The sequence below is a fragment of the Anas acuta genome, chromosome 3, assembly GCF_963932015.1.
Source record: "Anas acuta chromosome 3, bAnaAcu1.1, whole genome shotgun sequence".
Classification (NCBI taxonomy): domain Eukaryota; kingdom Metazoa; phylum Chordata; class Aves; order Anseriformes; family Anatidae; genus Anas; species Anas acuta.
The window spans coordinates 51,049,314-51,073,713 of record NC_088981.1 but is presented as its reverse complement, the minus strand read 5'-3'; the positions used below and the strand labels follow the sequence as shown (position 1 = coordinate 51,073,713).

General features: G+C 42.9%; 1 protein-coding gene across 1 annotated transcript; it reads left to right on the top strand.

Annotated features, from left to right (window-relative positions):
• The first annotated feature begins 1,265 nt into the window (after positions 1-1,265).
• PPIL4 (peptidylprolyl isomerase like 4) lies at positions 1,266-17,190 on the top strand. The gene is made up of 13 exons (XM_068677063.1): positions 1,266-1,422; positions 1,682-1,749; positions 1,839-1,903; positions 3,607-3,724; positions 4,768-4,910; positions 5,662-5,758; positions 5,996-6,112; positions 6,761-6,885; positions 9,229-9,295; positions 10,156-10,267; positions 11,352-11,448; positions 12,067-12,205; positions 16,758-17,190. The coding sequence occupies exons 1-13, from the start codon at positions 1,353-1,355 to the stop codon at positions 16,980-16,982; spliced, it is 1,443 nt and encodes a 480-aa protein (XP_068533164.1). The 5' UTR covers positions 1,266-1,352; the 3' UTR covers positions 16,983-17,190.
• The last annotated feature ends 7,210 nt before the right edge of the window (positions 17,191-24,400 follow it).

Below are 24,400 nucleotides of genomic sequence, written 5' to 3'. Positions count from 1 at the left end.
TGTTGCACTCCATGCAAATCAGACTGGAGGTTACGTCCCCACGAGGCTGGTGAATCCTAGATGCACAAAAGCAAGCTACAATGCTCCAGTGTTTTGTGTGTTAGGATGATGATTAACATGTTTACTGAATGTACCAAAGGTATAAAAATTAATGGTGTCAGAGCATATAAAAGTACAAGGAAACAAGGCTCGCTGACCTGTCGAATTTACAGATTCAGCAAAGTTCAAGCTGGGTTATCAGCTCACCTCAAGGAATTCAGCATCTCACTGAAACGGAATTCAGGAATACCTGTTCCTTCCTGAACGTCTTTGAATGTCTCCATCTTCAACTTAGTTAAACTCCATCTTCATATTCTCCATCTTCAATAGTTAAACTTCAGTTAGCGCAGGCTTGCATAAAACTGATGTGCTGTTTAAGTCCCTCTTGAAGTTTCAGAGTAAATAAATGTAATGTGTGCTATAATGCTTTCTTCTGTCAATAACTACCACACAGGATGGCTTAAAAACAGTCTTAAATCAATTCAGGAGTGATGTACAGACTGGGAATAAACTCACAGAAACATTGCAACACTGCAAAATGCTAGGTAGCACTAACAGCTTTGAAAACTAGCACACCAAGGATGCAAATACAACTTCCTAAAGTGCAGACTTGGTCCCAGGACCAGCCCACTTAGTTTCCAGGACCATCATGCAGCAGGATAATGATGAACAGAAAACCATTTAAATTCTCTGTCTGGCTTTTTATTAAGGTGCACTTTGTAACATGGTTATCTGATGCTATTTTTTCTGGTACTTAAGGAGAAGATCTTGCTCTTACCAACATGCATCTCTTTGTACTCCTAACTGCGCATTTCTGCTCCCTCACCTTCACTGCTTCCCTTTTACTGTACTCAGATCACTGTCAACTCAGGTCACTGATCTGGCAGATTCAGCAATAGGAAATAAATTGTTTAGCAAGAGGTCTGTGACTCAGATCGACTCATTGTGCAGTCAGTACCAGGGCTTCACCCAGAAAGAGATGAAAATTGTGCAGCCTGAAGTCATAGAGTCACAGAATCATTAAGGCTGGACAAGCCCTCCAAGCTCACCTGGTCCAACCACCCCCTACCACCAATGTCACTCACTAAACCATGTCCCCAAGCACCACGTCCAACCTCTCCTTGAGCACCCCCAGGGACGGTGACTCCACCACCTCCCTGGGCAGCCCAGCGCAATGCTGGCCCCCAACCCCCTCCCCCCCGTGCCTCACAGCCCCGGCCCCCAGCGGCTTCTCCTCCTCCGCCCCGGCAGAGGGCGGCCGCGCGGCGGGCAGGGCCGGGCCGGGCCGTGCCGTGAGGGAGCGGGCAGCAGCCATGGCCGTGCTGCTGGAGACCACGCTGGGCGACCTGGTCATCGACCTCTACACGGAGGAGCGGCCCCGCGGTACGGGGCGGCGTTGCGATGGGGAACGGGGCTGGGGCCCGGCCCGGCCCGGCCCGGCCGCCTCGGGCCTCGGCGGGGCTGCGGGCGGGAGGCGGCCGGGGGCGGCGTGTGCGGTACCCGCGGGGGGGCTGACAACGGGGAGCCGGGGGCTGCCTTCCCCGGGGCTGGGGGGCAAGCTGAGCCCCTGGAGCATCCCCTTACAGCCGTGCGTACCGTGTCCGCCAGCCCCTCCGGTAACCGGCAGTGTGTTTTCTTGCAGCTTGCCTGAATTTCCTGAAGCTCTGCAAAATCAAGTACTACAACTATTGCCTCATTTACAATGTGCAGGTGAGTGTTCGCGGTTCTCTCTCTATATTTTTCTTGGCTTAAATTCGCAAACACGACAGCAATATCTTACATATTCTGCTTTGTGACAGAGGGACTTTATTATACAAACTGGGGACCCCATGGGGACCGGCCGTGGAGGCGAATCTGTATTTTGGTAAGTAAAACATGTTTGTGCCGCTTCATAGCAGAGCCGTCATATGGGAGCAAAGGGTCTGCTTGGCTTGTCTTCAGCTCTTCTGAGGCAGCGTTACTGATGGGAAGTAACAATGATGCATAAGCTTCTTCAGCTTTTATAGCCAAATGCTTTTTTAATTCCTACGCTGTCCTTGACCATTGAGATGCCTTTTCTGGACAGTATTCTATCTCTGACCTTAGAAACAAAGTTATAACTGGCTGTATGTAAATGTCTGCTTATTTAAAAGTGAGCAAGTAACTAGGTTTGGTTTTGTAGGATGAGTAATAACTAACTGCTCCACAGAAGGCACGATCATTAGCAGTTTATTACTGCTTTTATTTTTTGTAACAAAATATATTTAATTGAGCATGAGGGGAACACAGAGGCTATGCTTGATTTCCTGTGTGCAAGAAAGCAACCGTGTTGCCTTAAAAATTGACTTGTTGAAAATGTTAATGGTCATAAACATAGAAGCTAAAGAAGTTCAAACAGTAAGGTGGAACTTAGCAAAGTCCGTATGTTCTGTATGTTTCCTTTAAAAATAATATTGAAAATAGAATTAAAATTGCATAGTAGAACTAAAAGCCTGGGGTGCTGAGGAACATGGCACACAGAGATAAATAGCTCAGTTTGACCAGAGCCAGTGTTGCTAGACCAGTGTTGATATTTGTAACTCTGGTCTGGTCTGTCAGAGCCTTTAAAAGAGAAAACCTGGGGGACGTGGAACTGTTGTGATCCTGGAAGCAGTTTAATTGAGCTAGGGAGATGTTAGTCTAGGTAGGCATGCCTGCCAGACCTGAGCTGTCTCTGCATGTGAGTAGATCAAGTTCATTTTTACATTATTTTCTGTTATAAGGATTGTTTTGGTCTTCTTCTGAGGCCCAGTGGTATGGCAGATATGGAAGGAAAATGTGATAAGCGAGTTGCAGATACTCTTCTGCTGCTAGCATGGAGAACAGCAATATGTCATTTCCACCTGTTCATTACTGCTGAAATCCACAGAACTGGGGTTTCCTGCTACCCAGGAAACTGATGCAGGCAAACTTTAATTTGAATCTTCTCTTCATAAAGACCTACACCTGCTTAACAAAATCAGTTCAAACACAACATTGTTCCTTATATTTGGGCAAAACTATGTATTGACCGTGCCCCTGTCAATTATGGAGTAAGGTGAAAATCAGGGATAGACTTCAAAAATTAAAAATGTTTTGATGATTTGTCGTATTTTATATATCTTAAATTATAAAGTACATACAGTCCTGCATGTACGATGAACTTAATTTATACGCAGATAATAGTGGCTTTCTGTTTGTCTTGAAAGAGAAATTGAAAGCATAAATTGTTGCATTTTTAAAGTGTTGGCTTAATTTATTCTGATGGACCCTTATCAAAATCTGTACTCCCTTCAGGCCCTAGAAAAATACTTTATGCTGCACTAAAAACCAGAAACAAGCCCTCACAAAACAAACAAACAAACAAAAAACTATGAAATGCTTCAGAGAAAAATCTGTTATCAGTAATATAAAGTGAACTCTGTAATCGTACTGGTACATAAAAATGTGCACATTGCGTGGATGTAAAAAAAAAAAAAATTGCATTTACTGTTTTACAGCATTTTTTAATCTCACTTTTAAATATTTACTTGCTTGATAACATATAACATATTTTCCATGTATTTTCAGTCAACTGTATGGTGATCAAGCCAGATTTTTTGAAGCAGAAAAAGTGCCGAGAATTAAGCACAAGAAAAAAGGAACCGTGTCCATGGTGAACAATGGCAGTGATCAGCATGGATCACAGGTCAGTATGCAGTGTTGGAAGTGCTCGTCTAAGTAAGAAAAATGAAAATTCCTTGAATTCGCAAAAAAGGTATGACAATAATGATGTCATCTCAAGAGCATCATTTTGTAAGATGGTCAAAAGGCATGAATAAAAAAGGCCTTAGATAAATACTTTTCGTAGTGTTCCAGGTGCCAGTAGGTATTTGATTACAGAGAAGAAAGAGGTTGAAATGCTCAGATTCAAATCCTGTCCTAGTTCAAATTTATAAATTTTGTTAAATTCAGCCCTCTCATTTTTTTCCCTTTGTTTATTCATTTTTGTTAATACCTTTATGTGATTTTGCTAATCTTAGAGTAAGATTAAGCAATAACAAATCCTGTAGTTAAATGGATATGAAAAGTGAAGAACTTGTTTTTTAGAATAATCTTAAAACTTTCCAATTATAACTTCATCTTAGTTTGGAGACTGAAATCACAGCGTTCTCTGTATGATTACATTAAAGTGTGCATTAAGACAATGTAAATGTATAATTTTATCTGAGTGCAAGTTTTATTTCTTCCCACACCAAAAAAAATATTATAAAACAGTTTCTGAAATTGATGTTGTTCCCTGTTCAAGTGCACAAAGCTTTTTCTGTAGGTATGTTTAAAGCTCTAATCTCATAGAACGATACAATTTCTCAATAATTATTTTAGATGCATTGTCACTTCTATATACATGTATTAAAATGCGTCACATGAAATATCCATACATTTGAATTATTTTTTTTCATGAAGAAAGAACAACTTAAAGAACAATAAATGTGATTTTGCTCCAGCTAGAGCTTGTTATAATATACAGAGATAATTTTCCTGTTTCTCTGCATTGGAAGTATGAAATTGTTGGTAGGATTTTTTTTTTTTAAGGAAGAAGCAGTGATATTTGCATTTATATTTAAGAATGCAGAAGTTAGGAAGAGTTTTTTTTCCCCTGACTCCAGTGAGAGTTTTATCTCTCCTAAGGTAAAACTGAAGCCCTCTTTTTTTCCATTCACGGTTACTGATTTTGTATCTTTTTTGCAGTTTCTTATTACAACAGGGGAAAACCTGGATTACCTTGATGGTGTGCATACGGTATTTGGAGAAGTGACCGAAGGCATGGACGTATTGAAGACAATTAACGAAACCTTTGTGGATAAGGATTTTATCCCATATCAAGATATCAGGTGTGACTGCATTTAGCTTCCCATTTTGGAGGATTATACTGTAATTTAACACATCCGTCTTTTTGGAAACTAAATCGATATGGCAATGTTAGGTGACTTGTACATGGTATCTAAAATGCTCTTTTATTGCAGTATTGTTGTTAAAATGCTGTATGATTCTGCCTTTACAGGAATTTGAATTTCTTCTTAAAGTAACTTAGTATTTATTATGGAAGTTTGTCGTGAGTTGATACGAGTTGTAAGCCGTAAATCTGAGCGTTTGTGTAGGCATGTGTTTTCAGATGGACTCCATATCTTCATGGAGTCTAACACCTATGTGAACTTGCAGGAACAGGGATGGAAATGTTGTCCAGCCTAAAGTATAAGACAATTTGAGCAAAATAATCAATGTAGTTGCTCTAAGAAGTTTTATTCCATTTGTATGATTCTTTTAATTGTGATTTCTAGATTTATGTAGTAGAAGGAATTAGCAGCAAAAAAGTGCAACATTACTTGATATTAGATGTTACTAGGTTATGTATTATTCTGGAAATAGGTATATAAGAAAATAAGCAGCTACTAAAATAAGAAAAATCATAAGAAAATGTGCACCTACCTTGCCTTTATAAAAGCACTGATTCTAGTATTTACAAGTATGTGTGGCTTTTTATGATATAACTGAGAATCAGCAGGGCTGCTTTCCTGTTACTTGGGTAAAGAGAGTTTTATTTGCTTGTTGACTGATTCTGGTCTTGATGTTGTTCCCTATTAGGATAAATCATACAGTAATTTTAGATGATCCCTTTGATGATCCACCTGGCTTGTCTATTCCTGATCGCTCACCAGAACCTACTAAGGAGCAGCTAGATGTGAGTATTTGTGACAGCTTCTTGGGGAAAGCTGGAAGAAAGAATTAAGTAAACAGATCCCTGTTAGTTGCCAGCAGAGACTGGTCAAAATAAGAATCTGTCTTTAATACTTTGTGAAAGTATTATGAAAGGGGGGACAAGTGGAAGGCAGAAAACATCCAAGTAAGATTTGGAAAATGAGAGAATCTTTTGGCCATGGATTGCTATTAAATAGTTTTTCCCTTCAATTTTTTTCAGAGTGGCAGAATAGGAGCAGATGAAGAAATTGATGACTTGAAAGGACGATCTGCAGATGAAATAGAAGAAGTTCAGGCAGAAAAAGAAGCAAAAACTCGTGCCATTCTTCTGGAGATGGTGAACATCTTTTTGTATTTACCTTTACCTGAAGAGATGAAAAATTTAGTGTACTAACATTTATGACAGCATGTCGTGTGCTTAAGATCTTTTCTGGAATCTGTTTCTTACTTGTGTTACTTTGCTTCTTCCTGTTACCACACTAATGTACATTTACCTTTTTATTTGCATATTAAGTAAAAGGTGGAGATAAATTGTTTGTGTATCACTAGTCTGTTATTCAGGTTTCATAAAGAAGTGCTGCAATTAGAAACTGAAGAATGGATCCAGTCCATTCTGTTTTTGAAACAGAGTGGCTCTAAAATCACACTTTCACCATTTATTCTAAAAAGGAAAGTAAAGAGTGGGGCTCTTCATCAGTTAGAACTGAGTATTGTTAAGTTATGAACAGGGAAAGCAAGGTGGGAAAGTATTTGTGACTTTCCTGAAATCCCTGTGGTGGAATCGCAAATAGGTTAATTGTTTCTAGGTTCTTTAGAAAATACTCATACTGCGACATTGAGTGAGAAAAATATTGTGTTTGGTTTTGATTTTGTGATAGGATTGTGTCTGAAATCATCCACAAGATGTGTTGTCAGTGTGTTTGTGCCAGTAAAATACAAAGAACTTTAGGCAGAAGTGATGAAAGTCTATTTTTGTATCCCACAGGTGGGAGACTTACCAGATGCAGAAGTCAAGCCACCAGAAAACGTGCTGTTTGTTTGTAAACTGAATCCTGTGACCACGGATGAAGACCTGGAGATAATATTTTCACGATTTGGTCCAATTAAAAGGTAATTACTGTAATGTGAAGAAGAAAACCTTCTTTGTTGAAACTGAACTTTATACCCATCAGTCTATTTAGGTTGGACTGTTAAGTAGTATTCTGGTGTCTCTGGAGGCTTATCCCTGGGCAGTTGACAATGGTGGTGATACAAGGTCACATTTAGCTAGCTGAATATCCTGTCTCCAGCAGTGGCTTTAAGTGAAAGTGGAACAAGGGAGACATATATAATATTTTTTCCCAGCCCCCTGCCCTCACCCTCCTATCTGCAGTCTACAGTTCAGATGCTATATGAGCTACATACAGTCTCCATGCTTTAATTTTCCCTGGGAGTATGTACAGCTTGGGATAAAGTGGTAAACATTTCTAGCATTCAGTGTGTTCTTTGTTAAGGTGTTCCCCATGCCTGCTGCCTTCTTCAGCTCTGAACCTGGCTCCTAGTAGTTTCAGCTGATTTCCCCCTATGCTGGTATCAAAAGATAGTGAAGTGAAACCTACTTTCCTACAGCTCTCTATCATATACTCTCAAATCATCTTTGTTTCTGGCTAAGAGTACAAGGCAGCATAGTTTGTAGAGGAATTTGCCTTACCTCGTTTCCCTTTTCTCAGCTTTTTTCTGTTCTTTTGTTTTTACCTCGAGATGAGAGGAACAGAACTGCATACAGTGTTAAAGAAATTACAGTTAGAATGGCAGCGTGGTATTCTCCACTTTGCGCTCGACACCTTTTCTAATTATTCCTAGAGCTGTAAATGCTTTATAGCCTGTACTATTAGCAAGTTGATCATTTCACGACAAAACAAAACAAAACAAAAACTTACAGATTTTAGAATCCTACTCTTTAGTGCTAACTGCCAGCTCAGAACCTTTTTCACAATGCACAGTTAGGATCCCTCCACCCATGCTCATCCTATTGCATTTATCTACATTGCATATCATTTGCTGTTTTGTTATTCAGTTGAACTCCTGGGAACTTCGCAATTTTTTTTTCAGTCTTTATTTTTACCACCTTTAACAATTTAGAATCCTTAGCAAACTCCATGGGTGACTTCTTTGCTTCCTCAATGAGAACCGACTATTTACTTTACCCTGTCTTGCACATTTTTATTGATAGAAAGATCCTTCTTATGCCATTACTGCTTAATTTCACTAAAACCCTTTTGTGCAGAAGTTTCTTAGAATTTCCAGAGGGATTTCAAAGGTGACTCACTATCTTGCATAGGCACGTTGACCCTTTCAGAGAAGTTTAGTTAGGTTTATTCAGATGGTCTTGGGTAGGTCCCATTTATTCAGATGCCCACTAAGTCAGTTCTGTGTCACGTTCCTACAAGTTTGTGCACTCCATAGGGTGTGTGTTTGTGACTGATACTGTGTTCACCACACACGGGAGCAGAATTTCTGGGTGTTGTAGGGGTCTTTTATACCTTTTATTTTCCCCTATCAGTTTGTTTAATAAACTCTTTTGCATACCTTCCACTTTTAGATAGATTCTCTGAATAATTCAACAAAGAGAAGAGTCCTTGCATAAGACAGTCCTACCTTCCTCTTAATTAGCGGCTGCTGTAAAGAATTCATACAGCTTGTCTGAATACTCAGTTTCTCCCCCCCCCCCTTTTTTTTTGTCTTGATCATCTTTTGAATTGTGTATTAAATCCTATTATGTCAGTTGCACAATATGCTTGAAGGAGTTTCAAGTCTCACATGAATGCCCTATTTACTGCATCTGTTGCCTATTTGAGCTCCTTCAACATACTGCATTCGGAATTCTGGTGCTGTGTATGAATTTGGTAATATGGGTGCAGTACTGTAATTATTCCCATTTTACTTCTACTGATCCAATACTTCAGGCCTCGTATTTTTCCCCAGTGAACTGCCTGATAAGATGGCTGCTAGCAATGTGCCTGCTAAGAAGAGAAATTTGCCAATTTAAACTTTCCTTCAATGACTGTAAAAACAGAATGCGAGGTTTATTGTCTCTTACTGGTGAAAGGCAAAAACTCAGTCGCAAGCAGTACTGTTGGAAAATAATTTTGTTTCATTTATTCAGTAATGCTACAGTTCTGTCCCTAGTTCTACAGTTCTGTCCCCAGTTCTACAGTTCATCCCTGGCTTACAATTCAAGTTAAGGACTTGTGAACTAAGCATTGTAATTACTTACTTCAGTAATACCACGTGCACTTTTCCTGTGCAGCGACACCCGTATCAGTAAGGGTCTCAGAATCAAGTGTTAAAATACCTTTGAGGTCTGTCTTTCTGTTTCTTTCATTCTTAAACTGTTACTCTCCCTTTTAAGCAATACTTACATGAGTCTTGCTCTGAAAGCACTGACATGTTAATCTCATGCCAATTTTTCAGCTGCGAAGTGATTCGAGACTGGAAGACTGGTGAATCTCTTTGTTATGCTTTCATTGAATTTGAAAAGGTACGTTTTGTAGTTGTGTTGGATGTAGATTCTGCTTATCAAGGTTCATTTTCAGTATACTACCATGAAAGGAGAACAGTGAAATCTTCAAGTGTGGGGTAGCTACCATTTTCTATTACTGACTGAGTTGCGGAAGTTGTATGTCCTAAATCAGTCAAAAATCTTTTTTTTCACCAAACAATCCGAATATGTCCTTAGCTGCTCTTGAAACCAGTGGGTTTAGAGCAGGACTGTGTTTTTTTCTGAGTACATTAGGACTTTCAAACAGTTAGGAAGAGTAAAAGAAGGGAATGGCAGCAGAAAATGGGGTAGTGCTGCGTAAAGAGAGGAGGGAATATGAAAGAAGGGAGATCGGTGTCTACACCACTGTGCTACAGTACTTACTGGGGTTGTAAATGGCGTTAGCTTTATCCACATGCTGCTCATACAGTGTGATTGCTCGTGAAAGCTTCTTGATGGTGCATAGCTTCTTGCTAGAGACTTTCTGATAGTCTTGCTGATCTGTGAGGAAAACTGGAAAACACTGGACAAGCAAGAACACGTTCCGTTAGCCTATTGTGTACTTAAAATGGAACTTCTGTTAGTTGCTGTTGTCCCTGGCAAGTTTTTAAAGAGGTGAAATGAACTGAAAAAAAACGTAATTTTAAATGTTTACACTGGGACAAAGCATAACTATTTCTTTTGAAACGACACAATGCATGAACTGTTGTGGTTTACGCAATTCTAAGAAAAATACCATGTGTGGTGTGTTCATTGGGAAACGTACACCACTGAGCAGTTAAGTTTGTGTTTGAGCTCTTCGGTGGAATACTCCTTTGATATAAACATGACTCAAAAATTTCTGGAAACATTAATGTCAGGAGGAAGACTGTGAGAAAGCCTATTTCAAAATGGACAACGTGCTAATAGATGACAGACGGATACATGTGGATTTTAGCCAATCTGTTGCAAAGATTAAGTGGAAAGGAAAAGGTAAGTACATGTGATTTTTGACCCTCACAATTTAATAAGCCATGACTCCTAAACTGTAAGTATTTATGTAAAGAGAAGCAATTGTTAAGAGCTTAAATCATTTAATCTTCCAGGGTGTAGATTCCCCTGGCAATATAGTAACAGAGCAACAGGGTTTCTAGCTCTTCTCTTCACTACTGCTACATGTACTGGCTAGCTCAGAAACAAAAAATTGTATCACCATGGATTGCCTTTCAACAGATAGATTTTTGCAGGTAAATCATATGTTCCTACCTCAAGCTTCAAAAGTGGTGCTTTTGAAGATGCTTATCAGCAACATTAATGTGGCAGTGCCCTGTTGCTTTCTAGTTTCATTATTCACTGTATGACAGTTGGGTGTACGCAAGGAAAAGCGAACATTCAGGCCAAGCCTTTCCTCTCTTCACCTCCTTTATATCGAGCATATTGTATAGCTTATATGTTTAAAAAACAAACCAGTTTCAGATGTTTGAGGATATTTGGGGCTATTTCTGACCCAGCCAGTTAATCTTGCAGTTTCAAGTAGGACCGGGCGATGGCAGCATGTTGCCATAGAATAGCATTTCAGTCTGTGAGCTGCTGTTGCCAAGTGAATGGGTGGAAAATGAGATGGGTGATGCCCCTCTTAAGACATAATGATTTTTTGACAGCTTAGGAATTCAGATGGAGAGCTGTAGCTGTCTCAGAGGTTTCCCTTTCTGCGTCCTAGGGCACAGGTCCTGTGATACATTACTGTTACTGTAAAAGCCTATGACTATTCTCACTATTAAATGACCTATAATCAAAGAGGGGCTAAACAAGTTACTAAATCCTGCTTTGTGATCCTGTTCATGCCTTGTCTCTACTGAGACTGAGACTGAGGATGTGACTGAGGAGAAAACCGTAATTTGTTTAATGAGATCTGCAAGCAAGAGAAGCACAGAATCATGACTTGCCCTACCCTTTTCTACTCTGTTATCCAGATGTCAGTGTTTTTCTTGGAACTATATGAATCCCTGTAGGGTCAGGAAGATCCCTTGTTTGCTTTTTTAGTTGCAGTGAGTTGAATATATTTTTCTGTGGACAGGTGGGCAGTATACCAAGGATGATTTCAAAGAATATGAAAAGGAACGTGACAGACCTTCAAAATTTGCTCTGAAAGAGAAGGTAAAACCAAAGCAGGAGTATCCTTTTCTGGTCAAATGTATTTTTTGCACCAAGTAGAGTTTATGAAAACAGTCTGGAAAAGACTTCTTACTCTTAAAGCTTGCCAAATGTATATTTTTGCTGCAGCTTCACATAACCATCTGGTGTTTGAGATGGAATTAAACATTTTGCCTTTTTCATTTAGTGACGAAGGTGAGTGTAATCAAATCAGAATACGCTGTGTGCAGGTAAATAATGTTCCCCGTGTAAAGCCATGCAGTGACATAAGGCATAACAGAGTTTTAAGTAGTTTCACGTGGGATCTGCTGCACCTGGAATGGGACAATAGTAGTGACTAAATCATGTTCTGCAATCCTGCTTTGCTTGTGGTGAGCATGAGAGAACAGAAAGCTGTAACTTTTTCAGAGATCTGTGGGTGGTGGGGAAAAAAAAAAAAAAAGAGTGAATTGGGACTTGGCTGTAGCGTTTGACGAGGCAGAATTCAGCCATTTAATACAGCTGACTATTTCAATACCTGTGTGCCTTCATAAACCACTCACTGTCTGATAAACTGGCGTTTGTTTGCTTCATGAACTTCTGTGTTCTGATATTTATTGATATGAAGTAATAAATATGCCCTTAACCAACACTATCAGTGCCAAGTATGACCTTGTGCTAGAGGAGGAGGAAGAAGAGTCTCAAACAAGTCAATCGCACTCAGCTAAAAAGCAGAAGAAGAAAAAGCATCACCACTCTGAAGATGAAGAGGATGACAAGCGGACCAAAAAACACAAGGTGCTCACCTCTTCTTGTATTAATGATTTAACTTGATAGCAGTTTATTTTCCTAGTAAGGGTAAGTCAGGAAAAAGAAGTCTGATTTTGAACTGGGGACCTGGTGTGCAAAGTCCCATAAAATACAGCGGTTGTAAACGTACAGAAGGCTGATGTCAGTGCCTGATTATGAAAGAGGTTTCCCAAATCTTTCTGGACTTTCGAAGCTTGGCATGTCTGAATGGCTTTTTGCCAAAACGTCCTGAAGAGGCAGTGTAGCCTCTCATAAAATAGGAGATCTTCAGCACTTTGAACCTGTTGTTCACATGTTCCCAGTCATAAACCAGAAGTTAATGATATTTCATGAATGCAATCTATTTTTTATTTTCTTGCCAGAAGTGCATGTTGGCTTTCTCCCATGTGGAATCAGAAACACAGCCTCTTTGAATTGTCTGTTTATTTTTTTCTGAATTGTTTTGGAAATATTTGTGCAACATCTCTGTGTGGGTTTACTTGCATCTGTACAGTGCTGTAGGACTCCGGCTGTGGAGGGGATTGCCAGAAGACAGCAGTTCTGTCATTCACTGCAGCCTGTTCAGTCAGCATTTTCACGTTTCTGTGAACCTGAGGTAGTCAAAATGTTGATGTTTCATGGAAACTGAATGCCTGCAATACCAAGTGCAGAGGTTACTACTGTCGAGATTTGAGCATTAAGGAGAAATGAGCTAAGTAGAAAAAAAATAAATCACTATTTACTGAGTAGAATAGAATAGAATAGTTCATTTGGAAGGGACCTTCAAAGATGATCTAGTCCAAGTGAGTATGCATTCAGTCCAATTTAGAAAATCAGTAAAGTGACATGAGCACAGCCCTGTCCAGATGCATTTTGCAGGCAGCTTAGCTGACAAATCCCACATAAAATATACAAACTGCCTTTTGTTGTTGTTGTTTTCTTAAATTTATAATACGGTCATAATCTGGGCAGCTCATAAAAGAAGCAGGGAGGGAGGCATGTTCCCGAGGTGGAGACTGCTCAGTGCGAGTACTGAGGCCAGCACAAAGCGTAACAGCACGGAAACTTTTCTGTTGAATGGTAGCATTTTTAGAACAGGCAAGCAAAGTGTTTTCCCTTAACCCCATTTTGGAAATAGGTGAAGCCTTTGAGGTAAAAACTTGAAAAGAAAACAACAGTTAACTTTCCACAATCAATTGCCGAAGACCACAGTGACCGTGTCTCATAGATAAGCTTCCATCCTGAGCCCGTAGGATGTCAGAGGTTTTAATTGAGAGAGAGCAGAGTCTTACAATAGGAAGTTCTAGCAACCGAAACTGCAGTTGGTGCTACCAGCTTCAGCTATGACTGAAGGGAAGGGGGTTTTATTTTCTGAATAGTTTCCATGATGTTGAGTTGTTTTTCTGTTCTCTTGCTGGTTCTTTTTTTTTTTTTGCCTTTTTTTTTTTTTTAGTGTAGTTTGACTCATCCCTTTTCTTAGTCTGACACCAGTTTCCTGAATCTTCAGTCTTTGTGTTGAAGTTTTAAGAATTTATTTTTGAACCTTGTGCTGTTGACTTGCTTCCAGAGGGCTGAAGAGGTAGGGTGCTGTGGCTTGCTTTCAGTAGGTAACAGGATGTGGGTCTGGAGCAAGAGGCTGCACCACTGTGTGGGTTTGTGGATAGGATTTGGCACAGCATTTTGATTGCTTCTGCTTGAGATCTGCATTATGACCTTGTTCCCTTACCAGTTTTCTCTGCGTCTTTTTTAGTTGCTTGGATTGTTTATTTTTTAAAATAACTGGATCTGTGGAGGATGGGTCTAACCAGTGGCTGTTTGTTGAACACAGGGCCTTCCAGACTTTCAGATTTCTGCAGTTCATGATTTTAGCAAAAAGATCATGATCTTTCTATTTTTAATCTTCTGCTCTTGCTACTTACTGGAGGTTGATGAGGTTTGATCAAAATCTCCCTACTGAAATGGCTGCCTCTTCTTGTTTGCTCCTTTTAACCTTTAATTAGCGTGCTTAATGTCTGTAGAGGTGGCCTATCTTCCTTCTGCTTTTGTATCCTGGTATTTCAAGCTGATTTATGTTCAAGTGCTGCTTGGCAAGTTACTACTTTTGGCAAAGTCAGCCATGAACTTGCAGAGCAGTTTCTTCCCTTCTTCTGATAATTCTTTCCTCGTGTGTTCACCAGCACAGTGCTGGATTAAGAAAGGGGTGATCGTCACTCATTTGTTGACTGGTAAGAGGCAGCGATCCCGGATTGAGAAATCTGGACTTCAGCAGTAAGAAAGAGTCTGTTTTTATATAGTAATTTTCTTCTGCTTCCAATGGGAAAAGAGCATTTTTCTGACTTGGACAGAGCATAAAAGATTGGATTTCAAATACCATTAGTATTTTTAGTAACTTAGCATTTTAAAAATGTGACCCTTCCCTGTGCCAAAGACTTCAAAAAGGTAGAATCTTGCATAAGGGGAAATACAACTCCTTTTTTTTTTTTTTTTTGAGAACAAAGATGCAATTTATCTTGTTAATTACTATAAATGACTTCAATGACTGTGTTGTTTGTCTAGACTGCCATCATATTTGCTACTATGACAACCTTTTTGTGGCACTTACAGCTTCAGACACGTCCTGTACACCTTTACATTAAACGCTTCTTAAAGATCATTGTGCTTATCTGGCTCCATTCCCCTGTGGCTTTTTTAATCCTTTCAGCAAGTCACTCTTTTCTGTGATGTTCAGTGCAGGCAATTTTTCATTACTTTCAGGTCTTCGCTAGCCTTTTCCCTGCCCTGACTTGCAAGCGAGAATTTTTGCTTCTATCTGGCCAGTAGCCCGTCTCTGATGTTGGCTTTGTAGATGTTCTACTGAGCGTTGTTCTGGGTTTCTCCTGTTCCCCCTCATGCTCTCTGTCAGCAGCAATCCCCCTGAAGGCAGCAGCACACCAAGCCCACCATCTGTTTTACTGGGCAGTGTTTTTGTGTTGTTCCTTTCTATTCCACTGCTGGTGGCCACCTTCTGGCGTGTACTCAGTCCCTGCCACAGAGAGACCTGGAACCTGGCTTCTTTTCCGAACATGGAGACCAAGGCTTTCAGGTTCACTAGTAAGACATTCGGTAAAATAGTTGCTCTTTAAAGTAGGGAAATCTGTCCCTCATTCTGAAGATGAATGGACAAAGCTCTTATAAATAGTTTATAAATATAAAAAGCAACACTCCGTTTTGGTTGATTCAGATTTTAAAATCTGTACTGAAATAGAGTTCAGCAGTAAAGATATGGAATAATATTTGGCCACCAGTGAGATTGCTGCACTCAGCAATAGCAGAAATTTTCAGTTACGTAGATAAAGATCAAATCTATGGTTGTTTATGTACATGTTGCTCATTGTAACTGATAGGGTTTTCACTATTAAAAAATAAATAAAATGTGCGTGATCATAAATGTGGTTTGGATTTTAGCCATACACTGGTGAATGTTACTGCCACGAGCATTTAGAAAAGTTTAGAGTTCAGAAAAATGAAAATCGTATCTGAAACTAAGAAATAGTATATAATTTAATGCAGACCTTTTCCATAGTTCATAAAGATCTGTGTTTACCGGTGTTGTTATTAAAACCCCACTAAAAATGGTGTCAACCTGCTAGAGCATACGTTGATACTAAACTTGTGATCGTGCTTTCAATTCAAAAGTGTCCACCACTTCCGTAGGAAGTTGCATTTGCACCTTCCTGCAGGATCTGAGGCCCCCTCCTGTGTTTTGTGTCTCCCTGTATATCTTCATTGAGTAGTAAGAACAAAATAGTTCCTAGCTGTGCTTAAAAATGCCAGCAGGAGTTCACGTGTTAAAATTCAGGGCTGTTTATTAAAAAAAACCTTTGACTGAGTGACTTCACAGGAGAAATGGCATCTTTCTAAAGGATCTCGTCTTTCTGAAACTGCTCTGGCCTGGCTGGGTGTTGGTGTCACCACCTGGTTGTTCTAGCATGTACGGTGTCATCACCTACCAGTGTCACATTTCACAGTGAGTAATTCAGCCACCTTTCCTTCATTCACTAACACGCTGTCTCAGTGGTTTCGTGCCATCCACCTATGGCAGCCAGCAAAGGAGGTGTCCTGCTGACAGCCACACTCCTTTGGTACATAACATTTATCTCCAGAGCAAATCCCTCCTGTGCTCTGAACCTGCTAGGCAGGGTCCTCTGTGATGCTATGCAGAAAGCCAGGGAAATTCAGTATTTCCTCATTTCTGCCTACCTGGATTTGCAGCAGTTTTTTAGAGAGTGTTTTGTGTCTATGCTCAGACACCACCACCACATGCAATACATTCTTGGTCTCCTTTTTTAGGCCATTTAAATAGACTTGTACCCCATAGAGTTTTCTGTAGATGTATCTTGATGCAGTTAGTTTTATTTATGGTGTGTTACCCTTTTCAAATAATCACAGATGTGAATCTGTTTCAGGCAGTGCCAGCCTTAGGCAGCTGAGGAGCCATGCTCTACTCTTCCTAGTTCTCCTCATGCCTTTACAGTTTTCCTCTTCTGTCTGTAACAGCGTATGCATCCGATTCCTTTAACAGGATTCTGATCGGAAGCATGAAGGAGAGCGCTACAGGGAGAAGACAAAGAGTGAGAAGAAAGACAGGCATCGGAGTCGCAGCCGATCCCAGGAAAGAGGCTCCAGTTACAGCAAGCATAAGGACAAATACAGAGAAGATGTCCGAGTAAGAGACTGGGATAAAAAGGCAGACAGAAGCAGAAGTCCAAAGAAATCAAAAGACAAAGAGAGGTCCAAGTACAGATGATGGAGGAGAAAGAGAGAAGGGAACTAAAACTCTGTTTTCTTCCTGCATTTCCACCATTGCTGCCATATGACTGTGCAGGTACTGGTTGAAAGCAGCTACGTTTTGTTGGTGGTTTGGCCTCACGATTCTGTGAATTCCCAGTGTATGACTTGGAGTAAGGCTGGGTTCCCAAAAGCTTGTTTCAATAAAGTATTTCACATCAGTGGAATGATTTGAGTCTCCGATAAGGAATGTTGTCTAAAGCTTGTTGGAAACGTAAGCGTGTGCTATCAAATGAATTGCCCACTGCAAAGAGATTTGCAGCGCTTGCCTCCTGTCTGCAAGGAGGCCATGTTCCTCTTTCAGCACTTGCAGATCTTACAGGAAGGAGTGTGATAGAAGACCCGTGAGACAGAAATGTTCTGTGCACACTCCCTCCAAAAAAGTGCTCTGATACCATTATTACAATGAATTCTCAAAGCTCTGTTTCCTTCCTTTGAAATTAAATTGCAGCTTGCCATCATCCTGCCAGCTCTTACCTCACTGAATCCTGTGCAACAGTGATTGAAGGCACCCCAGTGCTGCTCTGCTGCTTGCGAGGGAGATGGAAGTGCTGCACTTGCTGCTCAGCTGTTTGCACAGCTCGCTTGGCTGTGGCGTTGCTGGAGGATGCCTCTCAGAACGAAGATGCACTTGATAGTTGGCACAGCTGCCATCGCTGTTAAACATCTGACCTCTGTAGTGTCGGGTGTGCAGCCGCTGTGATGTCAGGCCAGTTACGCTGGGTGGGTGAGGCAGAAGAAAGCAGGCATCAGCAGGAAGGCAGAATTCGTAACTTGCGGTGCACTTGCCCAAGTGTGCATGGGAATAATTTTTGGGTTTGGTGGCAGAAGTCGTCAGTTAACAACTCTTCATCTACAGAGGAATGCAGGTGATGTTATCAGAGTCTGGGGCTTACTGAAGGCAGCAGGCTCTGAAGTGTGCAGCTCGCCCTGATAAACAAGATTTGGACATTTAAGCAGTGTTACTCAATTTGCATATGTTTTAAGAACATCTATGTCCTCTTCCTCTCCAGAGGAGGAAAGATCTTGCATTGATAGGAGGGAAAGAAGAAGCTAAGGCAAGGTTTGTCTTTTCTTCTCCTCTGTGGAATGTGTGGTGGCTCGAAGGCGGTCTGGTCTGGTGAATAAACTTAACTTTTGTTGTTGTGGTTTTGCTGTAATGCCTGTTGTAGTGTCTGGTTCTCCTGTAGCAGTATAACAAGTTTTTATAGATTGATACCTCTCAATGGGACTCGATCAGAAGTACCAAACCAAAATAAAATACATGGCAGCCATGGAGTCTCACGACAAATCGCCCTGCCCTGGAGGGCCAGCAGCAGTGCTGCTCTGCCTGGCTGGTGCATTTGAAGGGGCCGTATGTGGAAAGCGAGCTCCTGATTAACGTGCTCCTACAGGAGGGCTGCTGTTACAGGAACAAAGAAGCTGTTTACCCCATGGCAGAAAATTCTGACTTAGCAGGCCAGGCCAGGTGCCTACAATATTCAGACCCAGACTAAACGAGGATGCTGAAGGATGTTGTGTACAGGAGTGTGCTCCCCAGAGCCATCTAACCTCTCTGGTTCATTAAACATCAAGTGTACTTGGCTAAGAATACACTCCTGCTACATCTTTCCTTTCCATCTTTCATGTGCTCCAAAGCATGCAACTAGATGTCCAGTTTTCCTTAACTGCTCCTAAGCCACTGGGGGCTTACAGGAACTTGTGCAGTCCTTACAGAGCCTGAGCACATGCCTGGGTTCCTGTCCCACAAGAGAAAGAAACAAGCCCGCACTCGGGAGTATGTCGGGGGGCTGGCGCTGAGGACTGTACACTGTCCGCATTGAGAAGATTTCTTCCTTAAATCCATCAGATTTCTAGAGACCTCTACAAGACCAGGATGTGATGATTTGTAGTAGTGCTGCTGAGGCAGTAGGTTTTCTCTAGCTCTTCCTGCTTTTAGCCTGTTTTGTTACAGAATAAAGTCTGAACTGGTGCATCGTTCCCAGTTCTTTTCAGTGGCACATTTTGAACACCAAAACCCATTGGCAAAGTTTGACAAGGATGTGGAGGTGCTGAGGCAGTGAAGCTCTAGCTGGTTTTAGAGGAGGCAGTCATAGAAAGAAGAAAGTTTCCACTCTGAGGAAAAAGCTGGATTCTTGTAAGAATCCTTTTGTGGGAAAGAAGATTAAAAATGACTCAACAGCACGAAGAGTTTCAGTCGCCTTTCCTGGGCTTCAGCTAGAGCCCAAGCACCTGTGGGAATATGAAACATCTTGGTGTATACAACAAGCACGCTGTTCCTGGAAAACGTGCTCACTTCTCAGCAGCAGAAATGATGGCTTCTTCTCTCAAAACAGGTAAATTCTGAACAATTAAGTGTTGATATGAACAGTGTATGGAAGTGAACAGTTACTTTTGTGTTGATGGCCGAAGAGTCTTCAGAATAAGAAAATAAATAAGCACATTTGAAAGAACTCGGGTGTCTGGCTTTGAATATGCCTTGGTGCTTCTAAAAATGTAACGTCACTGGGTTGCTGGATCTCATAACTTCAGGCTGTGGGGCTTAACTCTTTATGCTTTTAAGCAGCAATTTTCAAACATTAATATTAAAATAAGCGACAGCGAGAGAGTTCGGTATGAGGAGGCAAGTACTGAATTTCAAGTGCTGCTTAAGGAGACTGCATTTCTGGGCTGCTCTGCTAACACTTGGCGTTCACCTGGCAGACAGGTGAAGTGCTGTGTGCCGTGAGTTAGACGGGACTTGGCTGCAGCCATGGGAAGGGGCGGCTGTGTGCGTGTGGTGCTTCGGGGAATGGCACTCACGAGCTGTGCCAGCAGCCGACAGCACGGGCACAAGCTGCCGTTCCTGTCCTAGCAGAGCCGACAGGACTTCTTATCCAGCAGCTGGAGAGCTGCCTGCTTGTATTCTAATGAGAACTCCCACTTCCCTACCCTCATTTCCTTTTCGTCAATGCTATCTCCAACCTCAGTTTTGGGGTTGACCTTTGGTGCTTGTGGTAACTAGAAGACAAAACAAAACCAAACCAAACCGCCTTCCTCTGTGATATTGAGAATAATGCCCCAAATGGTACGGCAGAAATACCGCTTCTTCACTTGAACTTAGCTGGAGCCTGTTCAAAGGGGAACAGTGCATGCTCTGGGCTCGCTGCTCAGAGGTTAAAGGCATAAATGAGCTCCCTAAAACAGCCACGTTATCGATGGTGTTTGATCTTAAGGCACTGAAAGCAAACGAGGAGGCTAGGGTTTTGCAAGAGAGCTCTCTTTTAACTCCCATGGGTGTCAAAGAAGCCAGCAGAAATAACATAGGAATTATGTACACCATAATGGTGTTCCCAGTAGGGCTGACAAGAAGCGGTTGCCCCAAATCATTCATAACCCTATGTTTGTTCATTTGTTTTGGTGTTCTCTTATGGCTCTTGGCGTTCTTGCTGATGACTTTTTTTTTTTTTCCCCAAAGTTCCTTAGTGTGCTTATAAAACTCCTTGAGCATAAGCTTGGTTTGTGCTTCGTGTGGGTGAGGGAGCTGACAACATGAGAGCATCCTTGCAGATTCCCGTTTTGGCACGGTGACGCTGTGGGATCTTCCTTTGGGACGTGTGCCAGCTTTGGGCCTGGCTGCTGTCAGAATGTGCTTTTTCTCAGTGAACAGGCCGGTATAGTCTTGATAAAACGTGGTATGAGAGTTAAAAGGCATCAATAAGCCATACTAAGGTTTGGGTCTACCGAGCATGTGATAAATCTCTGAAACCGAAAGACGGCTCCGAGAGCTTTCTGAAATCTTAAGCCGAGCAGTGGTAAACTTTTGAACTCGAAACTTGTTTGGGGCTTTCTGGTTGTAAAAGGTACTTTTTATATAAGCTTAGTGGAAAACACTTGACTAATAGCAGTATCTTTTTTGTAAGAAGGCAGGAGGAAAAATAGGTATTTCAGACTGGCGAAAACAAGCTGGGTTCCTGCTGTGTCAGATCTGGAGATGGGATTGAAATTTTCCAAGAAGCAACAACCTGCCTGCTGGCCGCGCCGTTCAGACACACGTCTCTCTTCTTCACCCTCTTCCGTGGACAGATGCAGAGCTCATGACTGCTGTATGTGTTGGGGTGAGGGGAAGGTGGTCTTTTTGGCAAGCATGTAGAAACACCTCTTGTAAGGATACTGCCTCTTCACCTACCTGAATATTGGGTTGTCAACAACATCAGCGTTTCCAGTGCCTCCAGCAGCGAGAATTTCACTGGCAGAAAATGTCCAGGCTTTGCCTAACAGGGCATAAAGAAACATATTTAAAATAGGGAACGTAGCTTGGACTGTATGGTGAGGACAGCTTAGTGAGGGTTAACCAAGACACGGGTTGTAGCATGGGGTGAGGGTCTGCCCCAGGGGTGTCCTCCTGCCTGAGGCAGGATGAGGGGGTGCTGGTTCCAGGAGCTACGTAAAACACTCCTGGCAGAAGGGCTGCGTTTGACTAAGCTCTTGCTTTATCCTGACTGGTCGGGGACTAAGGAGTTGTCACTGTGATGCTATGGCCGCATCAATTTGTTTCATTTTCCCAGAAAGCGAGTGAAGGTGAGGAAGGCAGGAACGCTTTTCCGTGCTGCTCATGCAATGAGTGCGTGTTCCCTGGTGCAAAGCTCGTAACTCACTGGGGCGTGGAGACCAAGCCAGCTGTGACGCTGCCCGCTACGAGGTTCAAGAGAACATTTTTCCGTGCTGGGGATGACACCGTGCCCGACACCAGGGGGACAGTGGCACTGCACGGGCGGTCTGCTGAGGTGGCGTGCTCAGTCTTCCCTGGGCACAGCCAGGCTGTTTGGCTCGGAGGCTGGTAATAATTCTTGCTGGTGAGAGCCCAGTTGTTTCGCAGGGCAGTAAATCATCAGATGTCAGCTCGGCACAGGAACATCCATGAATGGGTCCTCCCCGCAGAAAGCCTCTCCCACTGGATCCGTTTCCCTATTGAACGTAACAACACCATCAAGAAGCAATAAATCTTTGCACCGGGAGAATTTGGTGTGCTCGTCAGCACAAGGAAGCAGCAGGGAGAGGAAATGTCTACGAATCCGCCGCCTGGGGCTCTCAAATGTTTATCTGAGCTGGTGAGCAAAAGGGTTTTGAGACCATTTTAGAGTCAAACCCAGTCCTTTATTTCGCATGGCCTGCTGACACTTGCTAAGGCTGACCCGCAGCCACCCGCTCCTTGGCATTAAGCACTGTGCCGGCACGGAGCTTTCAGCCACCCTGTCTCCTGCCCTACAGCCAGCGGGCAGGGAGCGGGGACCCCACAGAGCTGTCTGTGGCCACGGAGGTGTCCCAGGCTTATCCCCACCTCGCCTCCTGCGCCCTCCCTCTGCCTCCCTGCAGGTCTCGGCAGGCTTGCCTGCAGCGAGCTGAGGAGCCAGCGGGAGAAAAACCCCAGGTTCCTGCTGGGAAGTGCCTGGCTGGCAGTCCTGGCTGTGGACACACTGCCTGCCACCACAGCTGGCTCTTAGTTCAGGCACCAGTGAGCTGGGCTGGGTTGGAGGGGCTACTTTCTTTATTTATTTTTTGAAATCTATTTTACTGTAGCATCACAAGAAGCTCTCTCAGATGTGGATGTGTTGGAATGAGGCTTTGCAGTGCCAGGCGCTACTAAAAACACCGATTTCTTTTCTCTGATGTCTCTGGAGGTCAGGGATTTGCCAGATATCGGGGGAGGAGGTCGAGATGACTTGGTCAAGCATCCTTGATGGAAAACTGCCCATGTAACCCAGAATTAATCCATGGGCCGTGTTCTGGCTGCTGGGGTGCTCTGCATCCCTGCCAGCGAGGGCTTGACTAATCTTTGCCTGTGACTCAGAACAGAGATATGTTGTTGGGAACCTCTGTTTTTTTTTTTTTTCCTTTTGAAAAAAATGAAGTGAAAGTTTATCAACCTGTGCAGTTAAATGAAGGATCAGCTAGCCAAATGAGGAAGTAAACCTTCCTACAGAATGAGCTCCAACCTGCTCACTGCACTTGTTTGCTTTCAGTTGACATCAGCCTTGCCATAAAGGCTCTAAATACTGGCTGACTTCCTTGTGGGCTCAGTGCTCCCCTGAAAACAGCTTCTGGCTTGCCGATGGTGGGACGATAACACTGGGGCTCGGACAGGTAACGTGCAGAGCGAGTGGGACCAGCCGTGAGTACAGCTCCCAGGGGTGGCTGCTGCTGTTATGTTTGGCAAACCTGGTAGAGAGGGTGGGGAAGAAAAAGGCAAGCCTTCCTGTAGTCATCTAGTCGTGTTGCTGAGAGTTTATGTGCATCTCTGATTTGTGAAAGTAGAAAATGCTTATTTATCTGAAAGTTGAGCAACCCACTTTGTTCAGAGAAGAAAAAGCTCAGGGCAGTGCCCAAGGAGCTGGCTGGTGCAGGCACTTTGCAGGGTGACTCTCGGGGACCGAGGGGGAAGAGGAGGCAGCCCAGCCCGCGTGTTAGCGGGGCACAACCCCACAGCAGGAGAGGAGCGCCCCTGGGTAAATTTAGCCTGGAAGCGAGAAGAGTGGTTATAGGCAGAGGGAAAAACAAGAGCAGCTTCCCAACGGGGGCTGCAGAGGGCTGGGAAAGGTGGCAGGAGGAAATCTAAGCAGCTTGGAAATGAAGGTCAGAAAGTTCATAAATCAGATTTTACAACCTGTTTGTGCGATAGGGAAAGCTGGGCTCTGCGGTGCAGGGCTCCTTCTCATCATATCTTTTTGCACTGGCTGTGGCAGCCAGCTGGCCTCTTGGACTTGGGCACGCTCCTGATTGCTTACCCAAGTGTAAGCTGGAGATTTTATTGTCCGCCAGGTCTCCCTTTCGGAGGGTGACCGAGGGCGCAGCGTGAGCCGTGACCGAGACTTTCATCTCAGGGCTTCAAACGCGCTGATTCTGCGGTGAAAACCCTGCAGTCGTGCTATTACTCACCTTCAGCATCTGGCCAGGCAGTAGCAGGAGCGCAGTGGTTACCTCTGCAGAAAACCCGGTGTGGGCAGGAGGGCCGTGCTGGTGAGCAGCCCTCGCGAGCGTGGGGCTGCGCGGTGTGTGCGGGAGGCAGCCGTGGTCACTGCCCCTGCTGCAGCTGCAGAGCTGCCCGGGGGAGTCCTGCCTCCCTTCTGGTGAGATCCAGGACCAACACGCAGGACACGACGTGATGCTAACGTGGGAAATTGCGCTGGTGCCAACGGTACCCAGCAGGGTGCATGGAAACACAGCATTAAAAAATACCAGCCATGGCCATTAAAATATGCCTTGACTATTTTCTTTTTGACCTGAGGGCAGATGATAATTTCAGTTTTTCATTTATGATAAATTATTCAGACAATCCAGGCATCAAAACAAATGGGGGAGCACGTGTCAACTTGACAGCGTGCTCAGAGCCGCTGGCTG